The 21,893-nt window shown below is 37.0% G+C and overlaps 1 protein-coding gene across 8 annotated transcripts in view; it reads right to left on the bottom strand.

The window, feature by feature from the left end:
• Positions 1-2,326: 2,326 nt before the first annotated feature.
• The window catches only part of marchf8 (membrane-associated ring finger (C3HC4) 8), a 97,727-nt gene continuing 78,160 nt past the window's right edge, over positions 2,327-21,893 (bottom strand). For 7 of the 8 annotated variants that reach the window (XM_079854800.1, XM_079854803.1, XM_079854804.1 and 4 more), the window contains 4 exons: positions 19,399-19,478; positions 13,914-14,094; positions 10,004-10,139; positions 2,327-5,222 (listed from right to left, as the gene is read on the bottom strand). In XM_079854800.1, the coding sequence (XP_079710926.1) occupies positions 4,918-5,222; positions 10,004-10,139; positions 13,914-14,094; positions 19,399-19,478 (702 nt within the window). In that variant the 3' untranslated portion in view covers positions 2,327-4,917. Of the gene's footprint in view, positions 5,223-6,755; positions 6,801-10,003; positions 10,140-13,913; positions 14,095-18,254; positions 19,086-19,398; positions 19,479-21,893 lie in introns of all 8 variants that reach the window. The other variant, XM_079854807.1, reaches the window with a different exon arrangement.

Here is a 21,893-nt window from a genome sequence, read left to right as displayed (position 1 = left end):
ACATTAAAGTTTTAAATGTTAGAAGGCCACATGTAGCCTATTTATTATAGAAATAAATAAAATCATAATAAAGGGCCTTACACAATTTTAAGCAGCAAATGATAACTGCACTAATTTAAATATGACACGCAATTCATCTAAATCGAAGTATTTTAACATTAATCCACACAACAGCTGGATTTCATTTGGAATTTGGCGGTCTCTTTTGACACCAACTAAACCATTTGATTCCAACTGGACTGTGTTTGAAAAGATACATTTCCATTGTATCATCTAATTGTCTGCATGAGTGCTTGGTCCCCAATGACTGCCAGATTTATCACTGTAACTGTTTTTGTTAACCTTCATTTGAAAGGTGGTCCTTCATGCTCAACATATGAGTTAAATAATAAATGATCTTTAATTGATTTGTTATAGTGCAGCTTTGCATAGTTATGCTAATGTAGAAGAAGCAGATTGGACAATAAATGTGGCTTTTGAGCATTGAGCATCCTGTTCATATACCAGTAATTAACAGTATGTGCTGATATGGCGCTGTTTCCAAATGTTTGATGTTGGCAGGCTCATTCTGAATTGCAGATGATTCTGTGAAGACACTGAGGACAGCAGAAAGGACACACACCCCTGCTATGACCTTGAGAGCTGCCGTTTCTGCTGTGTCCTCTTGAGCTGAGGTCAAACGCATCAATTAGAGAAGTACAACGCATGACAGCATGTGCTTCTGACGAAAGCGTCCTCCACAGTTTACATGAAGATAGATAAAAAAAATATTAACGGTACACCTTCATTAGGCTCTAATCGGCTTATTGCCTTCATATCTTGTAACATGTAACACAATCAATCAAATCAATCAAATGTGTATTAAAGCCACTGTCCTGATAATATATTTTGTGTTCTAGTGGTTATTCCCATTTTGGCCATTCTTTCTCAAAAAAAGAGATCTTAAAGTCACCATGAAATCAAATTTTTTTTTTTTTTTTTTTTTTATTCATGTGCCTCCGTAATCTTTAATCAAAATAATTTCCCCTCCTTCATGCAATGACATCTCTTCTCTTCTCTGATGAAGTGTGACAACCTGTCACTCACATGACATCACAGCAAAAGCAAACCACAATCATTCAATCAATTCCCGATGGACACAATCAAATCCCACCCTACATTTTTTCTTGTTTGAGAAGCCGTTTCATGTCGACTTCAATCTTTAGAGACTAACCTGATACAATAAAGGTACACAAAAAATATACACTCCAACATTCAAGTGTTTGAAATGCATATGAAAAATCTCCATCGATTTAGAGTTTTAACCGAACTAACAAGCTAATAAACTTAACGTGATGGATATTTGTCAGTAATACATAAATTTAACATGTAAGAAGCAGGTAAGATACTTCGTTAATAGTACTAATAAACTGAATGTGTTTCATATACACAGTAACCAGGTTTATATTTATGATCAACAATATTTCGTTCAATCTCATACATTTTATCTAATTTAATATGGCTTGTTTCACAGCTAACAATTCATACTGAATCTTTTTGTAAGAGATTTACACCGATTCTAAGCACTTTTGAATAAATTCATTTTGAAAATATGATTATTTAAATAAAATCAAAAAGATTTATAGTTAATAATAAAGCATGCCATGATTTTTCTTTTTTTTTTGAGTGCAGAATGTATGACTGACTAATATGCATCACATAAATAGTTTATTAGTTTGTTAAAAACGTGTAATATAAATAAGTGCAAATATGATATGCAATTCAGACATAGGCATACATATTTTATTTTGAGTGTATAATAATGATATTAGAGTCCAGATGCTTTTAGATCAATGCTGGAGAGGTTGGATGTAAAAGTCAGTTTTCAGTGGCCATTTTATGAATTGAATTTTATTTTCATGTGCACGGTAAGGCACATTATGTTTAGATAGATATTTCACACCAAACTTTATATGTAAATGTCTTAGTCATTGTGTATGTGACTTAAATTTACAGTTTCCGGTGTCCTGTCAAAGGGGGAGCTAAAGACAAAGACATGGAGCTAATAGGATTATATATGTAAGCTAATTGAACCTTATGATCCCTGGGCTTATATCCACTCAATAAGTTCTGTTTCTTTCTGTATATGACTCATGCACAGTGAAAGATAATTTAATGCTTCATATTCAATTGCTGGTTAAAAAACAAGACTTTGGCCCTGTTATGACAATTAACTTAAATTAGCATGTCAGTGTAATTCTAAAATTAGGTAAGAACTTGAGATCTCACAGCAGAGAAAACAAAACTCACGAGTCGGTGACAAATAAACTGTAGTTCGACACTGGCTACTTTAAGATTTCTTTTATTGCTCCACTCAGTCTCCCTTAAAAACACAGCACAAATGTAGTCACTCATATCTCAGCGAAGGAACTAAAATCATCCGGATAAAGGTGGTAATACTGAGGAGAAAAAAGAGAAACATACATAAAATACAAAACTATACATGTAAATTACAGCCTTTTCAGTTTCACAAAACCAGTATTTATCCACTGAGAAAGACACTAAGTGAAATTGATCAAATCCACTGATGTTATCTATTTGACACAGTGTTTATAAAAGGCCTTGACGACACATATAAATGACCAACTGAGAATTTCATTGACTTTTCCTATGGGAAATAATTTAACATATCCAGGCAGTTTTCAGACCTTTAATCACTGTTATTACAGTCATTAAAAAAAAAAAAAAAAAACATCTTATACAACACAAGGCTGGTGAAAAATTCTACATTTCCTTTATTTGGTTGAATTTTTTTTTTTTTTTTTTTTTTTAAATCCTCAAAAATGCTTAGAGAAACTATTTACTACTAGAGAAAAACTACAAGGAGATGCAAGAAACAGTCATGTTTTTCATGTTCAAGCCAATTCAGTAGTAATGCACTGCAGTTTGACGCACTGAACACTTCTATGATGAACCATGAAACAAAACGAAAAATGATTGCGCTTTAAAACACGTCCATCAAAATATGATGCAGTGCAATGCTAAAAAGAGATTTTGGGAAAATGTGTATCTATTAAGGTGTTTCCACCACTAGCTAGTAGAAGGAGCCAGCTCCCATTGTTTTACAAATGTCCTAACAAAGAAACAAAACTTGTTTTCACTGAATCTTGAGAAAATGTGAAATATCTCTGCAGCTATCGGGATTTAATTCGAGATGGTAAGGATTTACATGAGGCCTGGCGAACCAGTTAAGTGCCGAGCCCAACGACAGTAGTTTAATTCCATGTGTTTTCACATATCTCCAACAGGGTTGCATTAATTCATTGTTGTAGTGCATATGTGAGATTATGCTTGGTCGCACACAGACAGACCCAACTTAAGAAGATGAGCTTCACAAAAAGATAGACTTGATAAGGAATACAAAAGCTATGCAATTAGCACTGTGAACATTGAGCATATTTTATTGGTCAAACGGCACAAAGCCAGTCAAAAGAAATTTGAATGTGCATTGTCTGTGCAGTAGCTCTAGATGGCAGAAGTATCCTATACCTTGTGAACATATAAGATCATGAAATTATTAATTCCCAATAGAGTTTATAAGAAGCACAGCCCATGTACATGATCACTGCCAGGGAAGTCAATCAAAGTCGTGTGTTCAGGTCGCTAAAAAAAGCGTTATGTTAGAATGAAGGCCAAAACTAACATGGCTATTTTCCAACATTTAAAGCCATTGAAAAGCTATACAATATTCAGAATAAATATAACCTGAAATTACACCTATGGGAAATTTGCTATGATTGTTTTTAAAACCAAAACGAGCAGAACGTTTTAATAGTCCTGCTAAGTGGTTCATGTCATCATTGCTAAAACACCATTTCTGTTATTCAAGTTATAGTTAAAAATAAACTCCGAAGAAGTGCAGGAATGCCAGAAGCGGGCAGATCTGTGAGAATCCATTACGTGAAAGAAAAGAGAAATGAAATAAATCGGAAAACTTGGATTTATTTAACTTCCAAGTTTCCCGCCGGTCAAATTCCTAATGAAGGTAAATCTCTTTCATGATTCAAGATGCTACAGTGGAGAAATTTGAATTCTTTACATTCGCAACATACACTTTAAGGCCTGATTTACTAAAGTCTTTCACTAATGTACTCAAGTCTTCAGCAAATGCAAAAAACAGCAGCATAGCCCGTGACTAGTCACCGTATGGTATCATTTCTGCACATGCTAAGAACCGTAGCATCGCGCTTTAGTAAATCTAGCCCTTGATCGGATAAATATCGTAATTAGATGATCCAGATTATTTAGTTATCAGCTGATATAAAATAAAGCCTATGTCGTGTCAATTTCACAATGACTAAATTCAGAATGTTGAAATGGTTTTCTAAAGAAGATACATAACAGTACATAAATGTTCCCTCATTGCTCCTTCATATTCCTTTTTTTTTTTGTTCCATCCGAGGGGGTCTGTGGAGATACAAATGCACCTATAAAATGTGAGATGTCGCCCACAAAACTTCAAGTTTGTTTTAATGTCTTATCCAGGTAGAAAGTAACTGAATATATTATTAAAACAGGGGTCTTTAGGACAGGGAAATAAAAAGTGCTCATATGCATCGACTCCATCAGAACCAGCGGAGACACGTCCACACATACACAGCTCGAACGGTGGATTTCAACTCTTGTACGACAGCAGTACAATGGCAGTGGTTGGAATGATCCGAGATCTAGCGCACACTGATTCATTATGGTTAGCCAACAACTTACAGGAACAGATCGGACGAACGAACGAAGAGAAAATAACATCTAAACGACAAAACAAGTCCATGTCTCAGTCCTCTAGCCCAGTGCTGTGTGGCATCCACGTGTCCCGGAGCATGCGACGCCCCAGCCGGTCCTCTAGGGGGGTTGGGGAGGGTATATGTGGGCCAAGAGCGATCACACGTGCAGGATCTCCATACTGTAGTCCTCTGTCTCTGTGTACTGGGAAGAGTTTGTGTCCGACTGCGCCGGCCCGAGCGCCTCTTTATTCTCCAAGTTGGGCTCCAGAAGAGAGGGCTTATCAAAAACATTCTTTTTACAGGTCTCTGGGCGGTTCTGCACATATATTACTCTGTTGTAGGCCTTGAGTCTCTTCCACAACTGGATGTAGACCTTGCATTGCACGTACATGAACACCAGTCCGCCGGTGAAGCCTATGGCCACCACCACCAGCTTGGTCCAAAAAGGCCATTCCAATAGTCCTGTTCGATAAACGAAAGGGAGTAAATCGCTGTAAGTATGTCACACACATTACAATGCTTATTTTCCACTGTGACATGAATAACTGTTTACATTACAAGGATCAAACATAAGGGTCAATGACAAATAAGAGGGTCCATGATAACAAAGAAGATTTGTTTTTAAGTTCTTAGAAATGTGCTTGTCATGTTGATTTCATGTGATTTTAAAAAGCTTATAAATGTTTGAATAATCTCAAGTAAAAATTAAAAATGTATATAATACTATGAATAAATAAAAACACATAAAAATAAGTAAGTTTAAAATAAATGCAGAAAAAAAGTAATACTAAAACAAATTCAGGAATACATTACATTTTATTTTTAGTATCCATCCATCCATCTATATAATACATTTGAATGTTTACATCTTAAACCTTATTTTAAAAATGTTTTCAATAAATATTAAATTACATATTTACAAATATTATGAATTAATCAAATATCATTCTTTTTGTCACTAAGAGTATCACCATATTTTTTTAAACCTTGCCTTGTCATAAAAAAAATAATATTCTCGGATATTTTAAGGAACTTGCTGACCTTGACACCTACAATATAATTTCCTGTTTTATGTTGTTTTCTTCTGCATGTTAATTACACCACATGAATTTTGTTGTCACATTTGGTTGTCTAAGGAGTTTTTTTTAAATATTAATAAGAAGTTTTGTTGAAACTTTTTTCTTTCCTATGAATACTATTTTCAAACTACTATTCTTTTACTTTAAGGTTTCTTTTCAAGAATTTTCTTTTCATTCTTTTAATGAGGCTTTTGCTTCATTATTTCAGAAGGTTCCATCTTGATATTTCCCCCCAAATTTTTTAACATTTAAAGATGTTTTTAAAACAATCCCCATCATAGAAGAGGTGTATTCAGGTGGTTGTATGAATAAATTGCATTTTTTATGTATTTTTATGAATAAATTAAAAGACCTGTCCTGGACAAAAAACAAAAAAAAAGATCCTCATGTCATTGACCCATATGCAGCAATCCTAACGCAAGATTGCAGTAATACATTACCCTACAGCAATATTGTATAAACTATGTGCATATGAAGTGATTCTGGATTACAACACAAAATCTAAAATATGCGTCAAGCACAACACTGGGGCAAACACAGGAGCAGGGATGCAAAGACAGGCGGCTGGAGTCCTGATATCCCACCCAAGCTTCTAAAGAGCCAGAAATGGACACAGGGCTATGATTCAGAAAGCAATTACAGCATTTTCACCCTTGACCATTTTACCAAAATCATTAGAAATGTCTGAGAAAGTGAGATCGGGAGCAAAGACATTTCAGGTGTTTCTCAGTCCACCTTCAGTGGAAATAAATTCCGCCAACCTTTGAGTTGTTTACAGTTGCTTTCCTCTCTGGAATTAAGCGTTTGGAAATGTCAGGAAAGATCAAGTGTGAGGGAATTGCCATGTGCTACAGTACATCTCTAAATGCTACGGTCTGTTCAAGCACAAGGCCTTGGACAAGGAATAGTGTACTACTTTCGGAGGCTCCGTAAGTCAGGCTGGGGTGCAGCTTTAGTCCACCTGACATGATTATCAAAGGCAAAGGGGAAAAAAATTAGGTTAGTGCCGCACTTACGGGACAGTCTTTAGCATTTTTGCAAACCTGCTTGCTTTTCTATTGATAGAAGTGGCCTTTTCAAAATCAATATCTTGTATATTACAATATACCTAATTATATACAAAGGACCGGTTTGATTGGTCCATCTCATTCATTACACTGACAACTACACATTTGCCTGAGCAATATCAGAGGAGAGCAGATCGATACAGATTTATGTCAGTTTCGAATTCGATGAAAACACGCCACAGTCCATTCAAATGCAGCGCTCGCCTCTTTGTTCCACGCATTACCTCCATAGTCATGTACAATTGCTTTCTCTTTAATTTCTTTGTGCCTGAATATATCCAGACAATAGATTTAAGAAAAAAATAGGTCAGGCTGTGATAAGTGGCCATCAAGCCTGAAATTGCCTTTGTCCAGCATATTCGCAACTGACAGTATGGGGCAGCCGTGCACACTGCGTTCGGAGCGCGTTCTCGCTGTGAAGCATTATTGCCTTCATTCAGGCCGCGACTAGCATTCATGCTAGAGATGGCTGATGTAGAGGGAGAGAGAAACCTTCAAAAGAAATAATTACAGTTAGAGGAAAGAGTTAGGAGGAAAGAATGGTAAATGTAAAAGCGTTTACCTGGTATTCTCCCCGCTGCATGGTTAAAAAGAGTTTGTTACTATTTCACTATTGGCAAAAGGTGAAGCCACTGATAGGGGGAGGAGGGTCAGGGGTGCAGGCGGGTGGGAATCATATCTTAAGATAACTGCTGGTTACGAATGGCAAAAGAGATGAGGAATGACACGTGGAAACATTCAGGTGTGTGCATGCACTGCCTCTTGACTCTGCTCAAGCCTTACCATGCATGATGAAGGAAAGTCAATGGTGTAACCATGGTAACAGTGATCAAAGATCTCCCTTTGAAGCTACAGTTCTTGTACAATGAGGCACGTGTGAATGGGCTCTTAATGTTAGGAGCAAATCAGTAAAGTGCCTGCTGTCAGACACCCATCAGCGTACGGGTCGAGGTCAGTGTCAAAACTCACCCAGAGTGCGGTAAAAGGATTGGCGTGTTTTAGTCAAGCACACACTTGCATCACAGCTCAAATCCAATATGGAAATAAAATCCATTGCCGTCATATTCTCTGAAGACATCCGGTCCCTGCTCTCCACAGCTCCCTAATGGTATCGATTTAGTGGAGTTTGAGAGATGACCTGGGAGTAAATCTACTCTATTATTAGTGTACTAGTCTCCCATGTAGCTTAAGGCCAGTTCGCATCAAGAATGACAATTATAAATATAAAGTTTTAACAATCATTCTAATTCTATGAGAATATGTAAGTCCAGCCACAACTATAACATAGAGAAACAATATCTGTAATCTATTTCAGAAAGTTTTCCAGTTGGAGAATGATAAAAACATTGAAAGCCTAACTTTAAAGATCTGTATTTTAGAAGTACGTGCAGCAATTATGTTGTTTGCCACTTGAAATGCTTGAGAACATTATTACCCGTTGGTGTGAAAGCTAATACAGTTATCTCATTATAGTTATCTTTATAATGGAACAACGACCCCCATCAGCAGCATTTCGGCTGATTGAACATGTTGACTTTTGTTTCGGTTTTAAATATCCGCAGTCCTAGCTCTTCTAATTTCTCTTTTAGAATGCAGAATATGGACTACTGCCATCTACTGGTACGAAGAGTCTTATCCTCTCACGCAGTCGCAAAACATACATGCTAGTTGCTCATTAGCTGTAGTCTGTGCAATGTGTTCAAGCGCAACTTTTTGGCCCAAACGCAGACGACACCACAGTCGGCTTTTAATCACAGATACGTCTTTGATGTCGGTTTGGTGTCTGGTCCTTTAGCAGCAGTTAAATCTGAGACTGTATCAAAATAAAAGACGAATGTAGAAAACAAAGCAGATTATACATTTTTACCCGCTACTAAAATAGTATACACTGTATTAGAACTTCTGAAGAAGTGCGTTTTTTATTGTGTAGGTATAGAGTATAAAATTCTACCTGAACAAACTACATCTACCATATTGGCTTTGTCCTTCGACCCTTAACGTATGTTCTTTAGCCTACGACGTAAAACCAGTTTTGTTAAACAAGTACACAATTACTACAAAGAACAACTTTATTGGTACGTTTAGCACTTAAACTTGAATGTTTTTACATTTTTTACCTTTATTTGTGACTTTTCTGTGGTCTAATTGGATAGTAAAGTGTACATTACCCATGTAGTGTTCACCAACGGCATATTTAGATGTATTTAATGTATTGCTCTTAGAATACTATAGAGTGGGAAAATATAAATCGGAAATTTCGTAAAATCAGCCAATCAGATTAGAGTTTTCCAGTTGTGTGTCTGAGGGCACGCTTACTGTACATGACATCAATGTACTAAAACAGAAAAGTTTTTCCTTTGCATTTTTTGCATACAGATGACAACGTTGTCAAAACGATCCTCATTCACACGGATATGTGAAAACGATTAAAAGCGCTGTATTACGCCGCCAGGCCAGTAGTTGGCGATGCCACTTTGTAAAGAAACACTACACACCTATAGACAATGTAATACGCATGCGAATGCCGCCACTGTTTTCACAAATTCATGTTTTTGTAGTTTACACAGAGATAATAACGGTATCATTTTCAAAAACTTGCACTTTGAAACCCGTTTTCAAGAGTTTGCGTTTTCAGGCCCCCAAAACGCTGTTGCTGTGTAAATGAAAGGCCAAAACGCATAAAAAGTTTTCCATTTTTAGTTGAAAACTGTGTCATGTAAACAGCCCCTTATATGTATTAGACAATCAGTAAAAGAATTGTGCTCTAGCTGTAAATGTGCCATCTGAGAATGAGACTATGAGCGCACCAGCTCACACATAATTAAAACGAGACACCCATATAAAGTTACCCGTATCTCAAAGAACGGATAAACCATCTGCATATAGGTAATGAATACATCAAGATATGCATCACTGAGAACAAGATGTAGCTGTCAGTCAGAGGAATGTGATTGTTCAATAAGCAACAGAACAATCCGGGGGGAACGTAAGGACAGCTGTATGGTACGGAGGGGGGAAGCAGGCAGACAGTGCTGGATGAGGAAGTGGGAGGTACAGTAGTATTTAATTGGCTGGTGAAGGGTGGGTCGTGGCTAACCTAGTTTGATCTCCTCTGCCGTGCGGTCAATGAGGACGTAGAGCGACCAGACGACACATGTGATGGCGATGACGTGAAAAGTGACCGAGCACATGATCTTCCTCCTCTCGCTGGCGGTCATCTGAAGCTTCTCCCACTGCAGACAGACATATTAAAAACACATTTAATCTTTAATTGTTGTTGTAAAAGAAGGACTTTGATGACTATACCCAATATAATAGTCTATATTCTTCAGTGCAGCACAAACAAAATCGGTGACCAGGCCTTTCTGCTCAGTAAATATTTCATGTGTGTTAGTGAGAGTGATCTCTGGTCTCTATGTCAAGCTATGAGCCAAATTTCCACATTTACCATAATAGCATTATATTAACAAAGAATAATCAATTCATTTGTGTTTATTTAAACTGTAGTACACATTTAATCCAATTAAAAAGCCAAATATACTACACAGTTAGGGCTGCATGATAAATCATATTTTAAAAGTGATCACAATTCCTGGTTCTCTCAATTAAGCATAATTGTCTGCGATATTTGCCCGCTGGTTATTTATCCTGTTTCAATTTGATTTGACATTTGTGATATCTTGTATTTTTAACAAGTCTGGTTGCCAAATGTCAAGTGTTTAAATCCCCCAAACAAAGCTTTACTCTTAAGTGGATAGATTTTCTGTCCAGTGCTTTACTTTATCTTTCCAACCTGGCAGCCATGTGCACGCATTCTCTCTGCTGATAACCTTAAAACACCGGAAAACATGCATGTTGTTTGTTTGGAGATCTCTGTGAAATTTTAGTGATCACTGTAATATTTTGCTCAATAGTGGAAGTGTAATGCAGCTGTTTGCAGCGACTAAATCTGTGAGCAAACCTCAGCGATGAACTGTAATAATAACTGTAGTAATAACCTAAATCTCGACTGTATTGTTTGTGATTGCTGAAAAAAAAATACATCCGTGCCACAGAATAAATTCATTTTGTTGTTGTTTTTAATAGAAAAATGTTAATAACATACTTTGGAATTGCTGAAGTCCTAATTAGGAATTTTACTGGTTTAGCTTTTGACAGAAGCTAATGCTTGAACCAGTTTATATAATGTAAAGAGTATGTCATTTATATGATAAATATAATACATCAGGAAACTACATAAGGTAAAATAAACCATGCAAGTGTATGTTCTCTTGATTAGTACAATAATTCTGATGAAATGTAAAAATGGAACTATTAGTTAAACCAGTTTAAGTTTAGCCCTATACAAATATTACACCGTTAAAAGCCTGTTACAAGGGATAGTTCACCCAAAAAAAAAAAAAAAAGTGTCATCATTTACTCACCCTCATGTTGAAATCTATGAAGAAAACTATCAATCTATGTCAGAAGAAGGAAAGTCTTGGAAAGACATGAGGGCGAAAAAATGTCTATCCCTAATTAATGTGTTAATGTGGCTATTTTAGGTGTATAAACTCAAGCATATCACCATTCAATCTTTAGACAAACATTTTCAGCAGAATGGAAAGTGCCACTAGCTCAGTGACTGTCATTGAAATGATTTACTGGTGTGAAAAAACATGACAAACCCAAACTTGAACAGAATCGACTGTGACCCTCCCTGATGCTCTTGCAACTGAATGGGAGTAAACAACCACGAACTTATTTCAACATCTAGTGGAAAAACATTTAAAGTTTTTAAAACTGGAAACTATTATAGCAGCAAAGGAAGGACAAACTCCCTTGTAACATCTATGGTTTTGAAATGAAATGCTTTCAAGCTCATATGGATGTGGTGCTTTGCTGAGCACACACTTTTGGCCATGTTATAGTCAATGGCAAATGATTATATAAGCTTGCCAGTTTTTGTATGGTTATATAAGCATGTCAGTTTTTGTTTACGCAGCCATAAAACATTTCATAAAATGATGTTATAAAACAGGAGACTCTATTAAAAGAGCAGACAGCATGTTTACAATGTTGACATACCTTGGAGTTTTTCAAACAGAGAACGGATGGAATGTTCAACATTTCTTATTTCGTCTATGTTAAAACTAAGCTATTTCAGTTTTGAAAAATGTATCACATGAGGACCCAATAATAGGTTCTGAAAAAAACAACTAAATGGGACACGAGCAACGATTTAACCAAGTACTGAGGATTAAGTTGGACCAAAAGTACTTATTTAACAATCAACCATTGTAAAAGCCCCACATCAGTAAATGACTAATCTGAATACTTGGGGGATGTTTCTCCCTCAGTGTCTATGGTTGTGATCATTCACATTTAATTCTAGTTGAGATTTCTTCTGGAAGAATGCTGACGTTGACATCCTGTGTTCATTTGTCAACAATAACACCTGCCAACATAACCACATTCATAATCTATTCAACAGAACAATGGCTCAAATGTCAATTGACAGTCAGTGATAAAAAACAAACAGGGAAATGAATCCAACCAGCAGAGTGTGCTGGTTAATGGTCAGCTGGGTTTGTGTCTTCAAGAGGTCTCTTGAAGACACCTGGGAATCTCTCTCTCTCTCTCTCGTATGTCTGCTTAAGCACAATCTCTATGGTGACACAAAGGGTGTCCTATAGAGGCCCCATTTGAGACACACAGCATCAGAAATTTAATTAAAAGAGGAACAGTGGACAAAGACTGAACAATGAAGTGGCTGTTTTTCATGCTGAAAAAGTTCATGCCACTCAAAAACAATTCAATATAACAATTAATTATAAAAACCTCCTGCAGGCTTCATGGACGAACTGGTTTTCAATCATCTCAAAAGGACAGGTTGTTTCTCATCTACACTGATCAGCTATTGTATCTGCATATACAATAACGCAAAGCAGAGTACCCTTAAAATACCTTAGTTCAATTATTGTTGCTTGATTGCCTCCCAGTACATGTACAGTGTATTAATTGTGTCAAATGCTGCAACCCAGTTCCCCGAGACCTAATAGGGTTTGTAACACCTGTGTTAAAAATTAAAGTCACTCACAGCCTCTTGTGGCTCATTACATGGCCTTGAGTGGTGTTACTGATTTTATGCAACAATGTGATCATAGATAACACTTTTAATACCCAGAATGAACACTTCTTCCATCAAGCACCTATATTAGCCTAACTTCAGGTTATTTACGATTCACAAGCAGCAACAGTATCATTCATAGACTGACACAGTGACTGCAGTTTCCAAATTATTTTTGTTCCAATCATATTCTCCAAAGGAATTCAACTGAATTCTGAATCTAAACTGAAACTGAATCTATCTAAAATATAGTACATCCATCTGAACTAAAAATGAACAGTTCTATTTTTAATAAACTAATGTTAACAAACATAAAGGTAACTCCTCTAGCAGTTAAAAACAAAACTGTATGCATGTTGCATGTAAGTGCAATATTTTATGTTGTTGTTTTGAGTAACTGGAAACACTGATATGGTCAAAAGGTGCAATTTTTTTTATAACCGATATTCTGAGAGAGAGAGAGAGAGAGAGAGAGAGAGAGAGAGAGAGAGAGAGAGAGAGAGAGAGAGAGAGAGAGAGAGAGAGAGAGAGAGAGAGAGAGAGAGAGAGAGAGAGAGAGAGAGAGAGAGAGAGAGAGAGAGAGAGATGGGGGGGGGGGGGGGGTTCCATTCAAAAAGCCAACCCAATGTTGATTCTTGTTTTATCACAAGCTCTGTCGCATTCTCTTTTTCCCAGCTGACTCTCCTCGGTTCGGCCTATTTTTGTTTTTTAAACAGGTGATTCCCCGGAGGTTTGAGAGTAACTAATGAGACCTTATTGTAAAGTGTTACCCCATATAAAAGCTTTTCATAGCATGTTTGTCACTTGGTAGAGTCTGTAATGTTGTGTATGTGCAGTATGAGCAGGTGCTCAATCCATATATTTTTGCATCTATATATGTATACGTCTGTGACATTACCTTGCGGAGTGGCTTGAGCTTGGTCTCCATGATGAAGTCATACTTGCAGAGCTCACAGCAGCGTGTGTCGGAGCTCTTGATCCACTGCTGCAGGCAGCCCTGATGGACAAACCGCAAACTCCCAGTGCAGTGACAGGGGGTTATCAGTGGACTCTCATCATCCCCCTCACAGTGACAAATCCTGCAGTTTATTTACAGAGAGAGAGAGAGAGAGAGAGAGAGAGGGAGAAACACTCGGTCATCCTCCTAAAACCACTGCAGAGCAACATGAGCAACCACACACACACACACCGGAATCCTATAATACTGGTTGTCTTGTGACGCATCTGCAACTGATTTTAATATTTGTGAAGACTCTCAAGTCTTGAATAAAACAATTCTCAAAAAAAAAAAAGAAAAAACACTTTGACTCACTATGTTGTGGACACTAGGACCAAAGCTGTTGCAGGATAAACATACCACTAAAACAGAGGTCAGTGGCTAGGAATGAAAGACTCAGTGTACACTGTACACATAAATCTAAAATTTCTCTTTCCTAAAGGATTCGTGGAAAGTAATTCTCAACAAATACATCAACAGAACCTATAGAAGCGTACAACCGTTAAACTTTAAATCACATAAGCAGGGGGAAAAGGAAAAGCAAAAGCTGTTTGTTAGTGGAAGGAAGGCTGGATTTGTGGAGACTGTTCAGAGGGAGAGCAAGATCTAAGCCGAAGGCTCAATTTATTCTCCATGTAATCTCATCGCTGAGAAACAAATGAGATGTATTGAGATTGGATTTGTCTTTTTCTTCCCTATGGGCTGCTGTGCTTTTTCTATCACTCATGGGCATTTATGCATTTGAATTTAATTTCTGACTCAGCCAATGTTTAATAAGCTTAGAGGTCATCTGGGAAGCAACATGTACAAACAATTGTGTGCCAAATGTCAAGATTCATATTTCAAGGATGTCAGCGCCATTGTTCCGCTGATGCAAGCGGCAGTTCAAAGTAAATCACAGATGAGTTCACATCTCACTGGTGCTCTTCAGATGACACCACACATGACTGGTAATCTCGAAAGGACATCATTTTAAAATAGAGATCAACTGATATTTTAATGACCAACTCCATATATAATACTAATATAAAGGGTCAAATAAATAATAAAAATAATACAATTTTGGAGAATACATGGATAGATAAATAGACAGACAGATGATCAATAAATTAAAAATAAAATAAGAATAAATAAAGGTAAATATTAATTTGACCTGAATTATAACACTATGAATAATTAAAATAAATAAATTAATAAATTAATTAATTAATAAAAAATACTTATTTTACCTGCATTAACAACACTATGAATTATATAATATATATATATAAAAATACAATACAATTTTGGAGAAAACATGGATAGATAAATGGACAGATGAAAAAAATATATAAAATAAAAAATAAAAATAATTTTACCTGAATTAACACTACTACTACTACAACTTATTTATGATAGCTGCAACTGAGACATAATGAGACAGAAACTAAATTGCGGAAATTAAATGAATATATTTTGAGAAGATTTACTCATATTTAGGTGGGGGGGGTGGGGGGGGACTACATTTCTGTGCTAGCAGATCTCAAAGTACAATGTCAGTGTCATGGGTTTGCTTCTCGTGATAAAATGCACACTTTCAATTCTGTAAGTCACTTTAAATAAAACAGAGTTGGCTGATTTCATTAAACATTCCAAGCATTTCAAGCAGCAGTACTTTCCAGAGGAACAAGGAAAAACTATTTATAGACAACCATAAATTGAATCCCTGATGTTTATACTTACTGACAGAACAACATACAATAAATGACATTATGGGAACAGCACACGGTTTAGCATTGTAATGGATGTAACAATCATATCCTTCACGATACTGGCCCTCTAAATGTTAACTAGCTGCCGTGGGCACAAATGAGAGGGAAGATTGTTTCCGTGTCAGCGTCCAGAGGAGGCTTTTTTAGACTGAATGACCAGGATAATAACTATTTTCAGAAATGCCTGATCCAGTCAAGGCTCTACACGATTAGTAAACAGCACAGACAAAGAGAAAAACCAAGCCTGTCACATCTCCATCATCTTTTACGTGGCTTTACAGCCCATCTGAGCACAGTGTGTAATAACTTCCACGAGGGCTGAAGGCACGTCGCTGTAATGGGCTCCTTTTGTTTATGATCGCTCGTATTTTATTTATTTTTTACTATAAAGGCTAGATTAATTTCACTCTCTCACTTCCTATTTAAATCAGATTGTATTAAAACCATCACGTAGAGAAAGAATCAATCCAATTACCACATTTAAGACATTCTATCCGGCCTTTTCACAAGGTTTGGCCCATGAGTTCACTGACCTGATGTTCTGGAATAGTGAAATTATTTCATTAGACAAACATTCACTCTCTATAGCACTGTATTAAAGTAGATACACTGACAGATATGATCCTATATGATTAATTCTATATCCATTTTTAATCCTTTTTATGATATTTGATATGTATGGTACATATGTATTTGCAGTGACATGGCTGAAATGTTTCATACAAGTAATTTTTTTTTCACATTTTCCATGTAGTTTTCACTAAATTAACATATGGGAAAAAATATTAATTATTTTCATTTATATGCACCAATATTATCAATACATTTTCAACATGGTGTATATTATCACTAAATCATTTTAATACATGAAAAATGTCACATGACTTCATTGAATGTTTTTGGGTGCAAATGATTAACTGAATTAGATTTTTAAATATCTATCTATCTATCTATCTATCTATCTATCTATCTATCTATCTATCTATCTATCTATCTATCTATCTATCTATCTATCTATCTATCTATCTATCTATCTATCCAATCTATCTCTATCTCTATAAATAATACACATATAACTACAGATGTGAACTTAACACAAAACAAAGAGCAGACATTAATACAATTCCTATATTATTCCATGACTAGATCCCTCATAAACTAAAAAAAATCAGATGCTGCTAAAATATACAAATGCATCAGTACATGGGATGTTCCTCCCACATAAAATGTGTCCTTGCCATGGGTCACACCTCAAGACACCTGAGCATACTTTGTGGCAGATCTCCAAGCTCTGGTGGGTTTAAACCAATAAGTCTTGCTGGCTGATCTCTAAATGTCAGCTATTTTAAGAGCACATGTGTTTTCACAGCACCGCGTGAGAGTGGTAATACATGTGGGAAGAAACCTCACCTCACCCTTAAGAAAGATGTACACAATTGGTATAACATAAGACGTCTAGTAAAGTGCATGAAATAACTTTAGCTTTAGTTTACATAACATCATCTTCTCAAAAACCTTGTTGGATGTAGCCACTTTCCAAACAACGACAGGCTGAATCCAAACATTCATACTTCCCTACTATTAAGTAGGTGAAAAATAGTATGTGAAAAGAATACTATGTCTGAATTCACAGTATTTATTAAACAGTTGGTGAAAAGTACCAGGATGACATACTACTTCTGACGAGATGTGAATCTGATAAACACTTTACTATCCCATGAAGCCACAGTAGAAGAGTTGTGAATGGTAATGAAGCGACGCAACTGACACTGGTAGATCACATGACAATGACAACATGACGAATGTATTCAGTACCTACTAATTTGACGCAGCTACATTATTTTTCTATATAAGTCACAGAGGAGTTCACTTGAAAATGACTTCCTGAAATCTGAGATGTCAAAAAGTATTTGTGAAAACCAAGTCATATTCTTAAGTACTTAGACTTCTAAGGTATTTTTGTTTTAGTTAGTCATCGACAAAGCCATTTACTCCTTCACAAGTTGCGTGCTAATTGTTTCCTGAGGCATCCATGAGGCCCTGTAGATGAATACTGAGAAAAATCAGTTACTTCACCTCAAATACCAAAGCCAGAGAGCCACAAACAAAACTGCAATCAGATCTCAATCTCCATTCTACCTAAACTTCATCATTCGAGAAAATACCATAAGTATCGATTGGATCTCTCAGAGGAAATCTGCTTGGATTATCCATGACAGTGCTGTGTGACAATATGTATCCCGCACAGCAGGCTAGATGCTTCCTCTTCCACACTGTGGATCTTTAACACACTCACAACTCCACCCATATACGAGCCTTATCATCGATTGCCATTAGCAAAACGATCACAGCACTCTGGCTCTAGCAGGAAGGATAAACAGGGACTGGGAGGAAATAAATATCCAGATGAGGGCTGTAGAGGGACGAATAACCCTAGAGGTGAAGCCCATGGGTAAGAGGAGCTGGGCGGGAGTGAGTAAGCCCCACCAACCTGCAGCAGTCCCCCGACAGGGAGTAGGGCGACAGCGGCCCGTTTTTGTCTGACAACGGAGAGGAGCATTGGTCCAAGTCGCTGTCCTCCTCGAGAGAGCAAAGAGGAGCCTCTAACCCCTCCGTCTTCAGCTTCCACCGAGACGAATTGTCCTCAAACACTTCGTCGTCTCCCATCTCCTCCATACAGCAAGACTCACCGGCGTCCAGCATGGCGCTGGATGACTTGGCGATGTGGAGCCTTGAAGCATAGCTTCCCATCTCAGACGCCTGCAGACTTCCGGCGGTGAAAGAGCGGGTGAGCGGAAAGATGAGGCGCAGGAATTTGGAGCTTCTTTGAAAGTCTGAATGTGGAGGAGCAGGAGGAGCCAGGCAGTTCTCAGGCCTTGGGTTGGAGACGTATTTGTAGTTGTTGAGGAAGGATGGAGGCTGAGAAGCAAACAGAGGGGGAGAGTTGGCTTGACCATTGAGGGCTTTGATGTGGCCGTCTTGCATGAGTTGTTCCTTCTCCGCTCCCAGCTCCCCGTCCGAACAAGTGCGGTCTATAAAGTGAAGACCGCTGCATAGGCTGTCCATCTTTTGTCCCACATCATTCAGAGACTTTGAGAACTTGAGACTGCCTCCTTCTGGTTTCAAGTTGACTGATGGTTTGAGTAGAGAGAGCCATTCTGTGCCAAACAAGGTCCTATTTTTGGGTTTAGTGGGAGAGTCCAGGCAGAGCGTGGTCATGGTGACACACTGAGATGCTGAGCTTTTACCATTAGAGTTCAACAGCACTACAGTGGCCTGTAAGGGCCTCTGTGAGCCCAGGTCCTGAGCGAGGTCATTAGAACTGCATTAGAGAGGAGAGGAGAGGGATGGGACAGAAAGAGAGGTGCAGAAACAGAGATGGGAAGAGAGAAAACGGACGTAAAGATACATGCAACATGCATTAGAGAACAAATGGAGAAAGATTACAAAAAGACAGGTGGGAGGAACCAAGAGGAAAGTTAGAAAACAAAATGGCAGAATCAAGATGGATGGCAATGTTTGCCCACTGATGCTCTGACAGTTCAGTCTCTCTCTAGATCTTTTTCTCTCTTTCAGTACATGATCAGACTGCAGGAGCATAAAGACGCTTCAGGATTGAGAGAGGGCAAACCTACCTGCATATATCCTGGTTCGAGGGCGTCACTGAAGTCCTGGGGAAGCTGTAGGGAGCGTTCACAGAGGTCGGACTTCCTGCCTGTGTGCAAAACAGAGACCATAGCGGCAAATTAGAAACATTAACTTAATCAGCACTTCTTGATAAAAATCCCAGTCCTTGCAAGGCATCAAAATGTTTTAAGTAGAGTTAGCTTTTTGTTTTTGGTTCGGCATAAATGAAATGTATCACAGCCACTTTGCCATTGTCACAACATATAGCACATCTTTTAAAATATGTGCTAAAGTTCAGTAAGATTAAATTAAAAGATTAAAAATTAAATAAGAAATTTTATTCAGCAAGGATGCACCAAATCAGCATATCAGAATAATTTCTGAAGGATCATGTGACACTGAAGACTAGACTAATGATGCTGACAATTCAGCTTTGCCATCACAAAAATAAGTTACATTTTAAAATATATTCAAATAGAAAACAGTTATTTTAAATTGTAATAATATTTCACAATATTGCTGTTTTTATTTTATTTTATTTAAAAAACAAAATGCAGCCTTGGTAAGAGTGAAGAGTAAAAAAAACTTTTGGGTGATATGTGTATGGTTAAATATATGCAAGGAAGATAACACCAATCATGATTCAGTATGTAAACAGATCGAAAAAAGATGACATATAATTGATGCAAGTTAATTTTTAAATGTTGAACATTATCTACGTCAATGGAAGATTTGAAAAAGAAAGTGGGGGGGAAAAAGTTTGCATTAAAGATAAATAATATTTAAAAAAAATTCTCTCTTTCACACAGACAAACTAATATTACCTGGCCGTTCGAATCACAGCAGTATGGATCGCATGCGCAATGCTTGATTCCATCATTTATGTCCCAGACTAATTACATATCGACTCTATCTGTAACAAACAGAGAATTTATAGCCCTGAGCCTGACAGGGATCAATACAGGATAGAGTGTCCGGAACTGCCCTCTACACTAACACACAAGCTGACACACAGTCACACAAATTCACATCTTTGATGAATAATATTCAAAGAAACTAGGAAATAATATTGTGTTCAGGCACGACAAATGTGGAAGTATGCCTGAGTAAACTGCGCTTTACATTAGCACTTCTATTAAATCTTAACCATAATTTCATTTAGTTTACATTCACAAACATACACACCCTTTTGTTCATGAAGGCAATAGAGCCCAGGGTTGGGCAGTATATCGTGTTTGTATGATACATCGATATATATTTTTTTTAAATAAATGACAGCTATCGAGGCAATATTGTTTATATCAATATTCAGTAGTTTGATATTACGAGTGCACCTGAAAAATCGGAGGACACAAAGTGAACTGCTGCGCGGAAAGTGCACAATTAAATTTGCCCTAAATATAAGACATGCCTTACATTAAGGGCTTCACACGTAAGATATAGTTCACCAGTAAAGTTTAAAGTGGCTTGCCCCGTCGGATGCTCTGACAGATGTGCTGTTTAATGTGTCTAAAATGTGTGTATATTTTTAAAAATCTAAATTAAATATTACATAGACAATTAAAAAGATTTGCAGATTAAAAAAAAAAAAAAGTTACTTTTTTGGAGCCACATATTTACACTGTTTTTTGTGTTTTTGGTATTTAAAAAAATATTATGTACGTACAGTATACACATTTATTTAATATATCTAGTAATAAAAAACATTGGATGTGGAGTTCTTAAGATTAGTGGAAAGTGGCAAATATGTCTATGTTGCACAGTCAAGTTGTGACGACAGCGTGAATGTGATTAACTGAGTAACTCCGGCTCCATGCAGCCCCAGTCACCAAGATAAGGTGAATTTTCAAGCTTGACAGAGTGTGTGTGTTTGTGAAGAGAAGACTCCTTCTGAGATGTGATATACACACAGTCATCTGAGTCAAAAAAAACAAAAAAACAAAAAAAAAACCACAAACCCTTGGTAAACCCACATAGCGACTGCTTCAAATTGGAAAGAGATGAGGCACAGAGTCTTACGTGTGTCAACAAAAATGCTAGTAATGGAAAATAGTCCAGCAGTTATGGAATTTGCCTCTAGCACATTTTAAAGTGCAGATTCAATCTACCTGTGAGTACATTTGTGAACATAAAAAATAAATAAAAAAAATACTTGTTTGTGGAGGCCAAAAGCTTGTCACACTATGGGAGTTATTCAGGGATAATGGAAAATCATTCATTCTCAATTGCAAACATCGAACTGACATTAGCTCAGACCTGTGAGACAAGTGCTACTGAAAGCAGAACAGACATTTTATCAACAAGGCTCATCACTGCATGTGGTTTTAGTTAAGATGCTGACAGCATGTTTTAATGCCCAGCTCACACTGACAGCAATTTTATCACTGGAAGCTGCCAGGTCGATAGCAGGCATTGCTGATGCTGGATGCCAGATGATTTAAAAATTTTAAATGAAATGTTGTGCCAATTAAAAAAAAAAGAGAGAGAGAGAGAGATGTCATTC

This window comes from Squalius cephalus, assembly GCF_949319135.1.
Source record: "Squalius cephalus genome assembly, chromosome: 21".
Lineage (NCBI taxonomy): Eukaryota > Metazoa > Chordata > Actinopteri > Cypriniformes > Leuciscidae > Squalius > Squalius cephalus.
Note: the sequence above shows the minus strand (reverse complement) of the source record. Positions and strands in the feature narration are given on the sequence as shown.